Source organism: Phacochoerus africanus, chromosome 15, assembly GCF_016906955.1.
Source record: "Phacochoerus africanus isolate WHEZ1 chromosome 15, ROS_Pafr_v1, whole genome shotgun sequence".
Lineage (NCBI taxonomy): Eukaryota > Metazoa > Chordata > Mammalia > Artiodactyla > Suidae > Phacochoerus > Phacochoerus africanus.
Window position 1 is genome coordinate 50,719,511 of NC_062558.1, and position 16,528 is coordinate 50,736,038.

The 16,528-nt window shown below is 46.1% G+C and overlaps 1 protein-coding gene across 1 annotated transcript in view; it reads left to right on the forward strand.

The window, feature by feature from the left end:
- The first annotated feature begins 6,158 nt into the window (after positions 1-6,158).
- The window catches only part of CRKL (CRK like proto-oncogene, adaptor protein), a 30,305-nt gene continuing 19,935 nt past the window's right edge, over positions 6,159-16,528 (forward strand). The window contains exon 1 of the mRNA XM_047760350.1: positions 6,159-6,472. Within this exon, the coding sequence (XP_047616306.1) occupies positions 6,162-6,472 (311 nt within the window). The 5' untranslated portion in view covers positions 6,159-6,161. The remainder of the gene's footprint in view (positions 6,473-16,528) is intronic.

The following is a 16,528-nucleotide window of genomic DNA, read 5'->3' on the forward strand; positions in this document are numbered from 1 at the left end:
TTAAGCTGCTTTGTACACTTCCTGTGCTGTTAAAACAAGAAGTAAGACCTCATTCCCACACAAATTTGCAGCAGATATATTTTCTGAACTCCAACTACAGTTCCAGTGGAATTTTTCAGATCTTGATGCCAAGTGCAATGGAAATTTCCATATTTCAAAACCTATTTAATTGGACAGTTGAGGAGTTTCCACCCAAATCTTCAATTGAAGATGATTAATCTGCCATGTAACAACAGGCAAATCTCTGGAGAAGAATCTGTTAGGATTCTATACATGCCATCCCACAATGAATGTGCTCAAATAAAACCATGCTAGGAATTCCCTGGTTGCTCAGTGGGTTAAGGATCCAGTGTTGTCACTGCTGTGGCTTGGGTTGCTGCTGTGACACAGGTTTGATCCCTGGTCCAGGAACTTCTGCATGCCAGAAGCATGGCTAAGAACAAAACAAAACAAAACCATGCTCCTGAACTGAGAGTGGTATTACCAGTACCATCTGGGTGAGAAACATTTTCAAAAATGAAATATATAAAGTCTTATTACAGCTCAGGATTGACAGTCAATATTTGACGATAGGGACACTAATTTTGAAAGCAAATTAAGCAAAATATTATCCTAAACCAGAGAAATCCATTATTCTTATTACTATACTTGGATTATAAGACAGTTATATTCCATTACTATGATATTTTGACCTTTTTTTTTTTTAAGGGTCACACCCGTGGCATATGGAAGTTCCCAGGCTAGGGGTCAAATTGGAGCTGTAGCTGCCAGCCTACACCACAGCTATAGCAACTAGGGATCTCAGCCTCATCTGTGACCTATACTACAGCTCACGGCAATGCTGGATCATTAACCAACAGAGCAATGCCTGGGATCGAACCTGCATCTTCATGGATACTATTTGGGTTCATAACCCACTAAGCCACAGTGGAACATTTTTTCATTTTCCAAAAAATTATAGGAAAAATGTTTTCTCTTGTTAGATAAGCACTTACATAATATTTCTTTTTCCCTCTTGTCCTGCAAACCCTAAAATATTTACTATCTGGACTTTACAGGAAAATTTGGTGACCTCTGGTCTAAAGGGTTGCACTAAAGTGACTTCTCTGAGATGATGTGAGAGGCAACCAATATCCCCTGAGTGAAGGATCACCAGGCTCAGAATTTCCCTAAAAGAACTCCAGGATGTTCTGAAATCCAAGAGAAACAAGAAAATTTGCCTTTCAGCTCAAGTGACAAGAAAGTGGACACTTTATACAAGAAGTGGCAGAGCAATTAAAACTGCATTGGAGGAGTTCCTGTTGTGGCCCAGCAGGTTACAAACCGGACTAGTATCCGAGGATATGGGTTTGATCCCTGGCCTTGTTCAATGGGTTAAGGATCCAGTGTTGCTATGAGCTATGGTGTAGGCTGGCAGCTGCAGCTTCAATTTGACCCCTAGCCCTGAAAAGCAAATAAATAAATAGATAGATAGATAGGTAAATAAATAAATAAATAAAACACTGGAATAAAGTTGGCCAGTGTTTTCTGTACTGATCAGTAGAGGTTCTGGATACAGCAACCCAGCCTCACTCAGAGATGTCAGCCTATGAAAGGAGTGATTAGTTAAGTCGATATTTTATTTTTAAATTTTTTATTATTTTTGCTTTTTTAGGGCCACACCTGCGACATATGGAAGTTTCCAGTCTAGGGGTTGAATTGGAACTGCAGCTGCCGGCCTAGACCACAGCCACAGCAACAAAGTATCTGAGCTGTGTCTGTGACCTACTTCACAGCTCATGACAACGTCAAATACTTAACCCACTGAGGCCAGGGATCGAACCCCCATCCTAATGGATACTAGTCAGATTTATTACTGCTGAGCCACAACAGGAACTCCAGTAAGCTGATACTTTAAATAGTTTGGCATGAAGAATTATAATAGGGATATGAACATTAAAAAAATCTTTTTTTGGCCATGCCTGCAACATTCAGAAGTTCCCAGGCCGGGAATCAAATCCTTGCTACAGCTGTAACCAGAGTCACAGCAGTGACAACACTGGATCCTTAACCACTATGCCATCAGGGAACTACAAGTTCTTTAGTTAAGTATAAGATGATTCAGGGGTTTCCCCTGTGGCACAGTAGGTTAAGGACTTGGCATTGTCATCTCAGTGGCTTAGGTTCAATCCCTGACCCAGGAATTTCCACATGTTCATAGGCGTGGCCAAAAAAAATTGTATTTATTAAAAACAGGAAACAATTATGCAATCTCCGTACCTTTTACAAAATAAGTTTTCAGTTTTCTCTGACTTCTTCCCATCTCTATTCACCTATATTCAAACTATTTATTAAGTATATATTATGCGCTAAGCACTGGGAATATAAAAATGATACTACAAGAGTTCCTATTGTGGCTCAGCAGGTTAGGAATCCGACTAGTATTCATGAGGATGCAGGTTTGATCCCTGGCCTCACTCAGTGGGTTAAGGATCTGGTGTTGCTCTAAACTGCCATGTAGGCCAGCTCTGATTCGACCCCTAGCCTGGGGATTTCCATGTGCACACAGCTGAGGCCCTAAAAAGAAAAAGAAAAGAAAAAAATAGTACTATAGGAGTTCCCTGGTGGCTCAGCTGGTTAAGGCCCCAGCATTGTCGCTTCTGTGGCAGGGGTTCAATCCCTGGCCCAGGAACTTCCACCTGCCATGGGTGCAAACAAACAAACAAACAAACAAACAAAACAACAAAAAAAACCCACATGCTATCACAGCCTCCAAGATGCTCGGATTAGGAAGGGAGATACAGTCATAAACAATTACAATAGAATGTGATAAGAATTTAGGCTGTGACCACAGTGTTTGTATAGTAGTCATAGGGTGTGGTTAGTTTTTGTTCTACTTTTAGAATAAACGTATTTCGGACTCAGCAATAGAGGAGTGACCTCTGAAGACTTCATGATGATTAGCCTACGAAAGGAAGCTGTAGAGAAGCTGACTGAGATTCTACACTTAGAGGCTGGAGACCAAGTGCTGTAGAAAGAAACACGGAAAATATACTTGGGGAGTTCCCACTGTGGTACAATAGGATCAACACAGGTTCAATCCCCGGCTTAGCACAGTGGGTTAAAGGATTGCAGCTGCAGGAGTTCCCGTCGTGGCGCAGTGGTTAACGAATCCGACTAGGAACCATGAGGTTGCGGGTTCGGTCCCTGCCCTTGCTCAGTGGGTTAACAATCCGGCGTTGCTGTGAGCTGTGGTGTAGGTTGCAGACGCGGCTCGGATCCTGTGTTGCTGTGGCTCTGGCGTAGGCCAGAGACTACAGCTCCGATTCGACCCCTAACCTGGGAACCTCCATATGCCGTGGGAGCGGCCCAAGAAATAGCTAAAAAGACAAAAAATAAAAAAATAAAAAATAAAAAAAAAAGGATTGCAGCTGCAGTGTAGGTCACTCTGTGGCTCTGTCTGATCCCTAGCCTGAGAATTCCATATGACATGGGGCTGCCAAAAAAAAAAAGAGAGAGAGAGATGTACTTGGAAGAAATTATGTTAGTGTTCCAAAAGCTAAAAACAAACCAAACCAAACAGGAGTCTCTCTAGAAAGAATTTCTTTGGCCACACCCAGGGCTTGCAAAAGTTCCCAGGCCAGGGATTAAACCCAAGCCACCGCAGTGACAACAGGTGCTTAACTTGCTGAGCCAACCAGGGAACTCCAGACAGAGATTTTTCAGTATAAACACATAGGCCAGGAAGACCAAGGAATGTGATGGGTTCAGTGGACATAAGTGATGATGTCCAAAGGCCAGTTTCAGGCAAAGGAGTGGATGACAATGAAGTAAAATCTGTCAGTGAAAAGTAGCTAGAAAATAAGATGGAGACTTTTCTCCCCACCCTCACCTGCCTATTGAGAGATCCACACACCTTTAGGTTTATGGAAGAAGCCTAGGGAGAGGCTAAGTAATAATAACCAAAAACTTGCATAGGCTCCCTGGTGGCCTAGTGGGTTAAAGATCTGGCATTGTGGTGGAGGTTCAATCTCCTACCCAGGAACTTCTGCATATAGCAGGTGCGGCAAAAAAAAAAAAAAAAAAAAAAAAGAATAAGAAAACATGTTATTCTGCTTAATATGTGCAGGGGACTACTCCAAGCACTTTAATGTGTTATTAGCTTGTTTAACAATATATAAGGCAGAGTTCCCGTCGTGGCGCAGTGGTTAAAGAATCCGACTAGGAACCATGAGGTTGCGGGTTCGGTCCCTGCCCTTGCTCAGTGGGTTAACAATCCGGCGTTGCCGTGAGCTGTGGTGTAGGTTGCAGACGCGGCTCGGATCCCGCGTTGCTGTGAGCTGTGGTGTAGGCCGGTGGCTACAGCTCTGATTCGACCCCTAGCCTGGGAACCTCCATATGCCGCGGGAGTGGCCCAAAGAAATAGCAAAAAAAAAAGACAAAAAAAAAACCCCCAATATATGAGGCTTGGAGTTCTTGTTGTGGCACAGTGGAAACGAACCCAACTAGTAACCACTGAGGTTGTGGGTTTGATCCCTGGTCTCTGGCAGAGAGCTGTGGTGTAGGTAGCAGACATGGCTCGGATCCTGTGTTGCTGTGGCTGTGGCATAGGCTGGCAACTGTAGCTCCTATTCAACCCCTAGCCTGGGAACCTCTATATGCTGCGTGTGCAGCCCTAAAAAGCAATAACAATAATAATAATAATTATGGCATGATGGTACGACAGTGATCATTCTGAAATCAGAGAAACGATAAATAACTATGTTGTGTACCAGGAACTAATACAGTGTTGTATGTAACTCATTGCCTTTAACTCATTGCCCCAGCTGGGGCTGGAACCCGCACCACTGCAGAGATCCAAGCCGCTGCAGTAGGATTCTTTAACCCACTGCGCAACTGCAGGAACTCCACTAATTTTTTTTCTATTTCTTTAATTTTGCACCTATATGTACGTTCAATAAACTTACTGTGACAATCATTTCAGTATGCAAGTCAAAACATTATTCTTTGCATCTTAAACTTGTACGTGCTGTGTGCCGATTATAGCTCAATAAAACTGGAAGAAAATAAATATACTAGAAATGGAAATATATATATTTCCATATATATTTATAAATGTTTGACATGGAGCGATTCAGTCCAAGCCGAGCACACAGGAGAGCACCGTGGAGCTGAAAACCTGCTGAGTCACGAAGGCAGCGGACCAAGGCGCTGCCCGAGTTCACCCGGGAGCGGACACCACCCAGCCCCTACGGCGTGGGATGGGTTCACCCCGGCGCGAACGGCCCCGTGGGCCGGAGCACAGGGCTCTAGGCACAGGTTCGGACACGCCTTCCCCTCCTTCCAGCCCGGGGAATGCTCCCCGCAGCCATTCATTCCACCCGCGAGGTCGGCGCTGCGCTAGCCCCGCGGGGAAGGCGGTGGACCGAACCCCATCCAGGGCATGTGGCTGCAGCCCGAGGGGCGGCGGCTCCACGACCCCTCCACTCAGCAGAAGCCCGCCCGCTTCGCTTTGTTCCCAGAGCGGGTCTCAGAGACCCCGCTCGTGCGCCGCCCCAGCCGCTTCCCGGCAGCTCCCCAGGCTGTCCAAGAAGAGTGCCCGGCGCGCGGGAACGCGCACGGGCGCCGCGCGCCCCGCCCGCATGCCTGCGCTCCCGATTGGCCGCTCCGCCTGACGTCACGGGGAGGGCCCCGGCGACCGCCGGGGGTCGGCCCTGCGCGTGCGCAGACCGGGAGCGCAGATCGGAGGGGGAGGTGGCCGGCCGCTTCTCTCGCGTCCGCCATTTTGTTGCTGTGGCTCTTGGGAGCGGGCTGGGTGAAGTGGCCCCGGCGGCGCGGCGCTGCGCTTCTGAGGGTCCTGTACTTGGCGTTGCCGCGGGTTAGGTGCGGAGCTTCGGGGGCAGAGGCCGGTGCGCGCCGGGTCAGGAGTGACTGGAGGCTCCCCAGGAGGCCTCCTCTGCCTTCGGCTTCGCCGCCGCGACCCGGGCTGGGCCCGCGCCTCCAAGCCGCTCCGTCGGTGAGGCGGCCGCGGGGCAGGCGGGCGGCGCGGAGGATGCTGCGGGCCCGCGGCCGGGAGGAAGGCCCGCGCTCGGCCCCGTAGGAGCGGGGAGCCAGAGGCCCGGCCGCCGCCGACTCGGGCGGAACGTCCAGCGCAGGCAGAACAGCCGCCCGGCCGCCGCACCATGTCCTCCGCCAGGTTCGACTCCTCAGACCGCTCGGCCTGGTATATGGGGCCCGTGTCTCGCCAGGAGGCGCAGACCCGGCTCCAGGGCCAGCGCCACGGAATGTTTCTGGTCCGCGATTCGTCCACCTGCCCCGGCGACTACGTGCTGTCGGTATCCGAGAACTCGCGGGTGTCCCACTACATCATCAACTCGCTGCCCAACCGCCGCTTCAAGATCGGGGACCAGGAGTTCGACCACCTGCCGGCCCTGCTGGAGTTCTACAAGATCCACTACCTGGACACCACCACCCTCATCGAGCCAGCGCCCAGGTACGCGGGCGGGGCGTGGTGTGGGTGGGCCCAGATCCCCGCCTTCTGAACCGCGTTGTTCTCCATAAGGCATTCCGAGCGGAAGGTAGTGTCAGGGTCTGGGTCGCTGCGGATAAGGGGGTGCATTTGAAATGTAATGAACTGTGGGTGCATCGTTAAAAATGGGCGCTTTTTGCGTCGTCTAAGTTTCATGGTAAAGCAGGATTTTGTTGTTTCTGAAACCTTTTTTGGGACACAGACTGAAGATAGACTTGGCGCCACCCCGCCCCCCCCCCCAAGCGCGCGCCCGCGCACGCACACACACAAGTTGCACACCTTTCAAGGTTTTCGTCTCTGAACTCCAGGTGAGGAACTCCTGGACTGTAGCCTTTGGAACACCACACGACAGATGAAAATGATTTACCATTTAGAAACAGTATCTTTAACTGAAATATTAACTGAAATATCAGAACTGTATCCTGATGCTAATTTGAAATAAGCCTGGCACCTATTTTATAATACGTTAGTTAAAGATTTTGAAAGAGGGTGCATTGGCTTCAACGAGGACTTTTTTTTTTTTTTAATTAACAGCTTTTCCCCAAGTTGGACCATTAATAAACTAGAAATACATTTGGTTAAATCTCCAAGGAGGAATAAGGCTAGAATATTACTAAGGGAAATTTTTGAATGACACTCACCTTAATTATCTCCTAGTTGAATTTCAGTTGTACTTTTTTTTTTTTGCCTCTTCTGTGGCATATGTAAGTTCCCTGGGCCAGGGATTGAACCAGAGCCACAGCAGTAAGCAGAGCAGCTGCAGTGACATTGCCAGACCGTGCCGTAAGAGAACTCCCAGGTGTACTTTTTGTATTAGGTTTAATGATTAAGTATCTATTTTAAACTTAACCCAGAGTAACACTGAGCATCAGATATCCTCTTTTTATATGATTGCTTGCCTTAGTGTTTTGTTAGAAGTTTCTTTTAAGTTATGCCAAATTTGGACTAAAGAAATTGCTAGAATTTTAAAAGTAAAAAGTATTTCATTGCCTGGTTTGTTTCTTAAATATTTATTTGACAAGGACAAGGGACTTTCCGATGCAGCACACAGGTCACAGATCTGACTAGTATCCATGAGGATGTGGGTTCATCCTTGCTCAGTGGGTGGGGGATCTGGTGTTACCGTGAACTGTGGTGTAGGTCGAAGACAAGGCTCAGATCCCGCTTTTCTGTGGCATAGGTTGGCAGCTGAAGCTCCAATTCAACCTCTAGCCCAGTATTTTCCATATGCCATGGGTGTGGCCCTAAAAAGCTAGAGAGGAAAAAAAAAAAAAGCGCTAATAGATTTTTAATGATGAGCTCTTTCTGACTTTATAGACTTGCTGACAAGATATTACTCTGAGCTTTAAACATTAAAAGCTGTTATAATTAATTAATGAGTACACACTGAATGCCTTAAGTGTTGTTTCTGTGGGATGGAGATAGAGAAGAAACAAGGCCTTGATGATATAATGACTGTAAGATTAACTGCTGAACTAAATGGGCTTTAAAAACTGGGAGAAAGTGATTATAAATCAGATACTGTATAACAAAGACCTAGATAGACACCAAGAGTCTCATTGGTGAAACCTCCAGGTCTCCAGTTGACTCTGGAGTCAACTTTTAGCCCAGTGTAATTCCAGGATCAGGGTTGGAGATCATCTTAGAACTCACTGTAAGGAGATTTTTTTTTTTTTTTTTGTCTCTTTGCTATTTCTTTTGGCCGCTCCCTCGGCATATGGAGGTTCCCAGGCTAGGGGTCGAATCAGAGCTATAGCCACTGGCCTACGCCAGAGCCACAGCAACGCAGGATCTGAGCCACGTCTGCAACCTACACCACAGCTCACGGCAACGCCGGATTGTTAACCCACTGAGCAGGGGCAGGGACCGAACCCGAAACCTCATGGTTCCTAGTCGGATTTGTTAACCACTGCGCCACGACGGGAACTCCTAAGGAGATTTTTAAATACGTTTAAGTAGGAGTTCCCACTGTGGCACAGTGGGTTTAAAGATCCAGCATTACCGAAGCTATGGCTTAGGTCACAGCTGTGGCTCAGTTTCAGTCCCTGCCCCAGGCAGTTCATATGCCTTGAGTGCAGCCATTAAATAAATACATTTAAGTAAATTACTTTCCTACTTTGTGAAGGTGGATTGTATCATTAATTTTAGTCATTTATTAAGCCCTGCTGTGTGCGAGGCATTGTGCTTGAGGTGACAGACACCATAATACAGCTGCTTTAAAAAGCATGAGTGGGGAGTTCTTGTCATGGCTCAGTGGTTAACCTGACTAATATCCATGAGGATGCAGGTTCGATCTCTGGCCTCACTCAGTGGGTTAAGGATCCAGTGTTGCCATGAGCTGTGGTGTAGGTCGCAGACACGGCTCGGACCTGGTGTTGCTATGGCTCTGGCATAGGCTGGCAGCTGTCCCTCCGATTGGACCCCTAGCCTAGAAACCTCTGTATGCCTCGGATGCATCCCTAAAAGACAAAAGATAAAAAAATTGAAAAAAATAAAAAGCATGAGTGGCTGGCTCCACCCCCTTCCAGACCGAGAAAAATGAATGTGCCCCAGTGGCTTCGCACTTCCCACAGAAACAACCCCCAGATCTTGTTGTAACTTTCTGTGTGTGATGCCTGTCCTTACCTGTTCTCATCTTCCTCTGGTGCAGCCCCACTAGGCCACTCACTCCTTCGCTGCAGGCCATCCCTACACACCTGCTCTCACCTGCACTCAGGCTGGGGGCTCATCCCTGAGTGCTTCTCTTTACTCCTCGCCCCCTGAAATCCTCCTTGCAGTTCCAGGACCTTTCCCTGACTCCCTTCCCCCAGCATTGCTTGTTTCTTCTCTGTGCTCTCTGCCCTGGGCATTATGCTGTAATTTAGTTTTTCTTTTCCCTTGTATATCTGAGGGCTATCATAATGCTGGTTGAAATTAGCTCCTGACTGGGTTTACTTTGTTAGACTAAATCTGGATTGCCTTTCCCCAGCCTGAAATTCACAGATTTGCTTAGGTATGTTACCTACCACAGAGAATAGAGGCTGGGCAAGCCTTGATGCCATTTCACGCTCCAAACAGGATAAGTTAAGTGGTCTAACTATTTAGGCATCAAAACTGAACTCTTAAGAGCTCCCTGGGGCTCAGCAGGTTAAGGATCTGGCCTTGTCACTGCTGTGATGCAGGTTCAATCCCTGAACCTACAGGATATACATATATACGTATACATATATGTATATAAAGGAAAAGAGAGGAAAAAAAAAACAACTGGAGTTCCCGTCGTGGCGCAGTGGTTAACGAATCTGACTAGGAACCATGAGGTATCGGGTTCGGTCCCTGCCCTTGCTCAGTGGGTTAACGATCTGGCGTTGCTGTGAGCTGTGGTGTAGGTTGCAGACGCGGCTTGGATCTGGTGTTGGTGTGGCTCCGGCGTAGGCCGGTGGGCTACAGCTCCGATTCAACCCCTAGCCTGGGAACCTCCATATGCCGAGGGAGCGGCCCAAGAAATAGCAAAAACAACAACAACAACAAAAAAAGACAAAAGACAAAAAAAAAAAACAACTGAGCTTTTGGAGCCAGGGTTTCATGCCACTTATCTAATAGTTCTTTTTTAGGGTTTGTTTTGTTTAGTGAAAGATCCCAACCGTATAACTTCGTCAGAATTTAAGAACTGGGGCTTGTTTTGTTCTAGTTTGTTTTTAATTTAAATGTTCCTTTTAATTAAATTTTATTTATTTATTTATTTTTTGGCCTCCCCGAGGCACATGGAGCTCCTGGGCCAGGGAACAGCTCTGAGCCGGAGCTGCAGCAACATCAGATCCTTAACCCACTGTGCCAGGCTGGGGCTCAAACCTGCATCCCAGTACTGGAGAGACGCTACTGATCCCATGTGCCACTGCAAGAACTCCATTAACTTTGAATATTTTATTTTATTTTGTCTTTTTGCCATTTCTTGGGCTGCTCCCGCAGCATATGGAGGTTCCCAGGCTAGGGGCCAAATCGGAGCTGTAGCTGCCAGCCACAGCCACAGCCACACCAGATCTGAGCCATGTCTGCGACCTACACCACAGCTCATGGCAATGCCAGATCCTTAACCCACGCAGCGAGGCCAGGGATTGAACCCACAACCTCATGGTCACTAGTCAGACCCATCTCCGCTGCACCATGGTGGGAACTCGAACTTTGAATGTTTTATTATTTATTTATTTATTTTGAATGTGAAAATGCAAAATAATGAAAATTTTATTTCCTTCCCAAATTAATATATACGTCCATTGAAATTTCTTTTTTTCTTAATGAATTTTATTACATTTATAGGTATGCAACAATCATCACAACCAAATTTTATAGCATTTCCTTCCCAAACCCTCTGTGTATCCCCCCCCAACTTTGAATATTTTAATTTAAATATTATAAGAAAATTGTATCCCAGTGATAGGTACTGGGAAAGATGGGTGACAAGCATGCTTTCTGCATCATGAACTTTAGCTTTTAGTGGAGGAGACAGAATAGAGAAATAGATAAAATACTTAAAAGATTTGTAAATGCTCTGAAGGAAATAAACCTAGGCTGAGAGAGTATAGTAGAAGGGACTTAGCTGAGGTGGTGTGGTCAGGTCAGAGGAAGCATGAAACTGCGATAGGGTAGAGAAGCTAGCTTAGGCTAAGGAGGGGGAGTTTTCAAAGGCAGAGGTCTGGAAGGAGGGTCTGGAGATAGGATGGTCAAGTAAGGAAACTGGATTTTGTTGAAAGTGCCAGGGGTGCCATGGAAGGAGTTTGAAGCAAGGGGATTGACTGGGGGCACTTCCACAGTCCAGGTCAAAATGTTGATGACTGATGACCCAGGTTGTTGGTAGTAGAGATCTTACATGAGGCTAAGGTTGGAGATAAGTTGCTGATGGGAGGGGGATGGTAGGGAAGAGAAAGGAAGAGATAGATGATTTGGTATATTTGTAGCTCTTTGTCTGCTAGATTTATATTAATTTGCCTTTTGAGTTTGTGGTATTCATTCCTATCTTAGATTTTAGGGCTGCACTCCCAGCATGTGGTAATTCCCAGGCCAGGGGTGAATTGGAGCTGTAGCTGCTGGCCTACACCACAGCCACACCAGGTCGAAGCCAAGTTATGTATGTTGGACATACACCACAGCTCATGGTAACGCCAGATCCTTAACCCACTGAGTGAGGCCAGAGATTGAACTCATATCCTTATGGATACTAGTTGGGTTCTTTACCACTGAGCCACAATGGGAACTCCCCCATCTTAGATTTTAAATTTAACCCTAAAGATATGTCAGTGGCGTTTGATTTTTGAATGGACTGTAAAGGATTCTCTTCACATGGGTGTAATTTTTATATAAAAAACTGTTTGAGCGAGTTCCCTGTGCAGCAGGTTAAGAATCCAATGTTGTACTGCCCAGGTCACTGCTGTGGCTTGGGTTCAGTCCCTGGCCAGGGCACTTCCACATGCTGTGGGTATGGCCAAAAAAAAAAAAAACACACACACACATTTTAAAGATTGTTTATTAAGTTGTAGTTAGTAGTCAGATAAGCATTACTGTTTTTTTGTTTTTGTTTTAATAGAGGCTCTTCCCGGTTTAACAGCAGGATATTTCAGGTAGCTATATGAGGAGAAAAATCATGAGAAATAAAAATTGGGAAACCAAGGCAAATTAACCCTTGGAGAAAAGCTTGCTTTTTTTTTTTTTTTTTTGTCTTTTGTCTTTGTTGTTGTTGTTGTTGCTATTTCTTGGAAAAGCTTGCTTTTTATTCAGCAGACATTACACGTTGCTGGTACTGAGAATATGGAACTAAGGTTGAGTCAACTGTCCCTGTCATGCTCTTGAGGTGGTTCCTGGTTACTGAGACTTTTGTAAAGTCCATGCCATCTGATACGGTCGAGTAGCTATGGGAAGACCCTAATGTGGGCACCCAGTCCAGAAGAGTCTCCTCACTCCTGTGAAGCAGGGACCAGAGGTTCCACCAGCAGCATGGCCATGCCTCTTCCCATCACCCCTGTCTAAATATTTAAGGAAACTTGGGTTTGGTCTTTTATAATTAGGAGTAGGGAGAAGGATAATTGATTAGCATAGCATTCAGCACTGTGGATAAATCTTCTGAGTTTCTTCTTCAGCAATTTAAATCACCTGAGTTCAATTTAGATAGGAGTGGAAGCTGGCCCAGTTGAGAATTGTGTTCCCATGGCATGTAAAGTACTGGTAGCCATTTGACTTGTGACTTTTCTCTTGTTTAAGACTCCAATTCAGAGAATTTTGTATTTAGGAAAGAATTTTCGGAGTTCCTGTCCTGGCTCAGTGATTAACGAATCCGACTAGGAACCATGAGGTTGCAGGTTCGATCCTTGGCCTTGTTCAGTGGGTTAAGGATCCCGCCTTGCCATGGGCTGTGGTGTAGGTTACAGACTCGGCTCAGATCCTGAATTGCTGTGGCTCTGGCGTAGGCCGGCAGCCAAAGCTCTGATTCGACCCCTAGCCTCCACATGCCACCGGAGTGGCCCAAGAAATGACAAAAAGACAAAAAAAAAATTTTTTTTTCCTCTTGATCTGAACAGTTGGACATGATTATTTCTAAGGTTCCTTCAGCTAAAATATTGGTTCTTTCTGGTAAGTAAAAGGAGGCAGTGCTTATTAGTGGGAGTTCAGATTATCCTAGAGTCATAACAAGTAAGGTGGGGCCACCAGGCGTGTGGCAGCTAGTCTGGAAGGATGGCTAAGAGTGTGAGTTGAGCGATGGTGAGGTAAAGAGACTTGGACAGCAAGTCAGGTGGCACACAAGTTTTCCTTGTCTGCGTAAGCGGGATTTAGGGAATTTACTGAAGCTTTTGTGTTTTCAGAAGAAAGCACAAGGATAGAAACAGGAATGGGGAGAGCTTCCCTGTGTCTTTGGCATTTTAGTTTTAGCAGGAACTTGAATATGTTGAGGTCTACTCCATTCCAAAGCCCAAGACTAGACCCAAGTCATATAATGCGAGTAAACCATGGTCCTAGCCCTTGAGGAGCTCGGTATATTGAACTAGTTAAAACAGAATAGCATAGGGGTTTAAAAGCAGGGATGATAACCAAAGGGTCAGGCAGGGCTTGAAAGAGAAGGTGCTCTTTGAACTGATTCTTGAAGGATGAGAACAAGTTTATGAGTGGTGGCAATGCCTGTTGGGAGAGGCACAGGTGTGCTTGATGTGGGTGATAGGCGGCCCTCTGGCAAAGAAGGAGGATAATAGATGGGTAAAGGGCCGCCTTTGCTCTCTGAGTGGGTGCCCTCTACAGGTTTTGTTTTGGTTTTTTGTGGTGCCCCATTGCATATGGAGTTCCAGGGCCAGGGACCTATGCTTCATCTATGGCAACACTGGATCCTTTTAACCCACTGAGCTGGGCTGGGGATCAAACCTGCATCCTGGTGCTGCAGAGACACTGCCAATCCTGTTGTGCCACAGCAGAAACTCATACACTTTTTTAAGAAAAGAATTGTAATGGTCGTTTTCACTTGATAGAAACTGCTCTAGGAATTCCCATCGTGGCTCAGTGGTTAATGAATCTGACTAGGAACCATGAAGTTGTGGGTTCCATCCCTGGCCTTGCTCAGTGGGTTAAGGATCCGGCGTTGCTGTGGCTGTGGCATAGGCCGGTGGCTACAGCTCTGATTAGACCCCTAGCCTGGGAACATCCATGTGCTGCAGGAGAGGCCCTAGAAAAGGCAAAAAAAAAAACAAAAAAACAAAACAAACAAAAAAAACAACTGCTCTGGTGTGGGGCTGGGTAGGGAGAGTCTAGAGTGTGAGGTTAGTTAAGGTCTGTTACTGGAGAAGCTAGGCTAAGATCAGTGTGCTGGGAATGTTAAGTGGAAAGTGACCACCTTCACTGGGCACTTGCCTGCAGGTCAGGGGAGAGGTGTGGCTTCAGGGACTTTTGAGTGGTGCTTCTGATGGAAAGGTGGGGTGAAGGAGATGATTACTTTCAACAGGGAAGTTGGGGGGTGTCAACAATCTGATTGGGTTTGTTATTAAGAGAGTTGAGGTCTAAATATCCAGATTGGGGTCTAAGCCATGCCTCTGATGTAAATGCAAAGCTCTCCACTCCCCATTGTCTCAGAATCATGTATTCATCAAATTACATGTTAGTTCCTGCAGAGATGAGAGCAGGATGACGCCAGGTCAGACATACTTAACCTTTTGATTAGACTCCACTGCCCGAAGAAAACTGGGATAATTCATTTTTTCTCGGGCATTCTGAAGTTTATTCCTGGATCGGGGCTTGTGACTAGCACCCTAGCACACACAGCTTCCTAGGCCTCTAGTCTTTACTGATGTAGATAGAACCAGAACATGAAAACCAGTCTTCCAAAAACTCGTTCAGCTTTAAAGGGGGCTAGTCTGGCTTTTTGTGCATCACCCCCTTGCCCATCCTAACCCTGAGCAAACTCACCCCTTCCTGAGTGTTCCTGTCATGACATGATTCACACTTTGCTGTCCTTTGCCTGACAAGCTCTGTCACAACTAAGTTGTCTTTTGAGAGAAGGAATTTGGTTTTAATTCATTGTTTGTCCCCCAAGTTCTTAGTACAAATAAGCCAGTGGATACCTGGGTAAATAGATTTCATTAGTGTTAATCCCCACTGAAGTGGTACTAGTGTTTCATGATCTGTGTTGTAGAACTAACTGCTTTTAACTTTTAGTTATATAAACAGTAAAATAACCCTTGCCAGAGTCTGAGAAGGAACCTGTTGTGCTCTTAGTACATTATCTGAGATTTGTGTAATGTGACCCAAATTTTTCACAGAATCTTTGCAGCCCTTGAAGTGGGAACATGGGTACACTTTCTAGGGTATGGGGAAGGGGTGCTAACTATGGTGAATGGTTCACACATGGTGTTAATTCTCATATACCCACAAGACTCAGGGATTATCCCCTAGGCTGATCTGCTGAGAGGCTAGGAGAGGACTCTAGAGCCAGACTGCCTGGGTGCAAACTAGAGTCCTGCTTGGCTTTACATCTGGGGAGTGGAAAGCATTTTACCTCCCAGGACAGCTGGGACAAGTCAGCAATTTAACTGATGGAGCCTGGCTGATGTAGGCATAAGTGTCAGCTCTTTTTTTTTTTTTTTTTTTTAAACCGCTGCTGCTCCCATCTCTACTAGATGTGCTGACATTGGGCAGTTTCGTCTTAGTTGTCAGGTGGTTAATAGCTAAGGTCTTTCAGGTTTTAAATCAAGCTCCTCATCACCAAGGTATTCTGACTATTGTGCAGCTAGTCATTTACACTAAAAAGATGTACATTTTGCCAAATTACAAAGATGCCTTTTCGAGAGGGTAGTATGGCAATATGTCCCAAGGGCAGTGAAAACATTCCTGTTCTTGGAGTTCCCGTCCTGGCGCAGTGGTTAACGAATCTGACTAGGAACCATGAGGTGGCGGGTTCAGTCCCTGCCCTTGCTCAGTGGGTTAATGATCCGGCGTTGCCGTGAGCTGTGGTGTAGGTTGCAGACGCGGCTCGGAGGCTCGGATCCCGCGTTGCTGTGGCTCTGGCGTAGGCCGGTGGCTACAGCTCCGATTCAACCCCTAGCCTGGGAACCTCCATATGCCACGGGAGCGGCCCAAGAAATAGCAACAACAACAACAAAAGACCAAAAAAAAAGACAAAAAAAAAAAATTCCTGTTCTTTAATCTGGGAATCTCAGGTTTACAAAAATAAAGTACAGGGGAAACGTGCTCAAAAGAGTGCTTGACAGTGATGATTAAATAATAGGGAGGAAGAAAACCGCCCAGAAACACAGGGATGCTGCATTTGAGGCAGGCTCACACAGTGAAGCAAGAACAGTGACTTGGGAAAACAGAAAAACTGCCCCAGGTACAGGAAGCTAGAAAGTGGCTGGACAAGAGGGAAGGAGAACTGGAGGAACTGTTATCTCTTTTGTTTTGTATTTTGTTTTGCTGAATGTTTTAACATGGTGACACTTTTTAAAAAGGAAACTTTTTTTTCTTTAATAAAATGCTTTAAGGTAGGAGATAACGTTAATACGAAGTAACTTTGGAGTT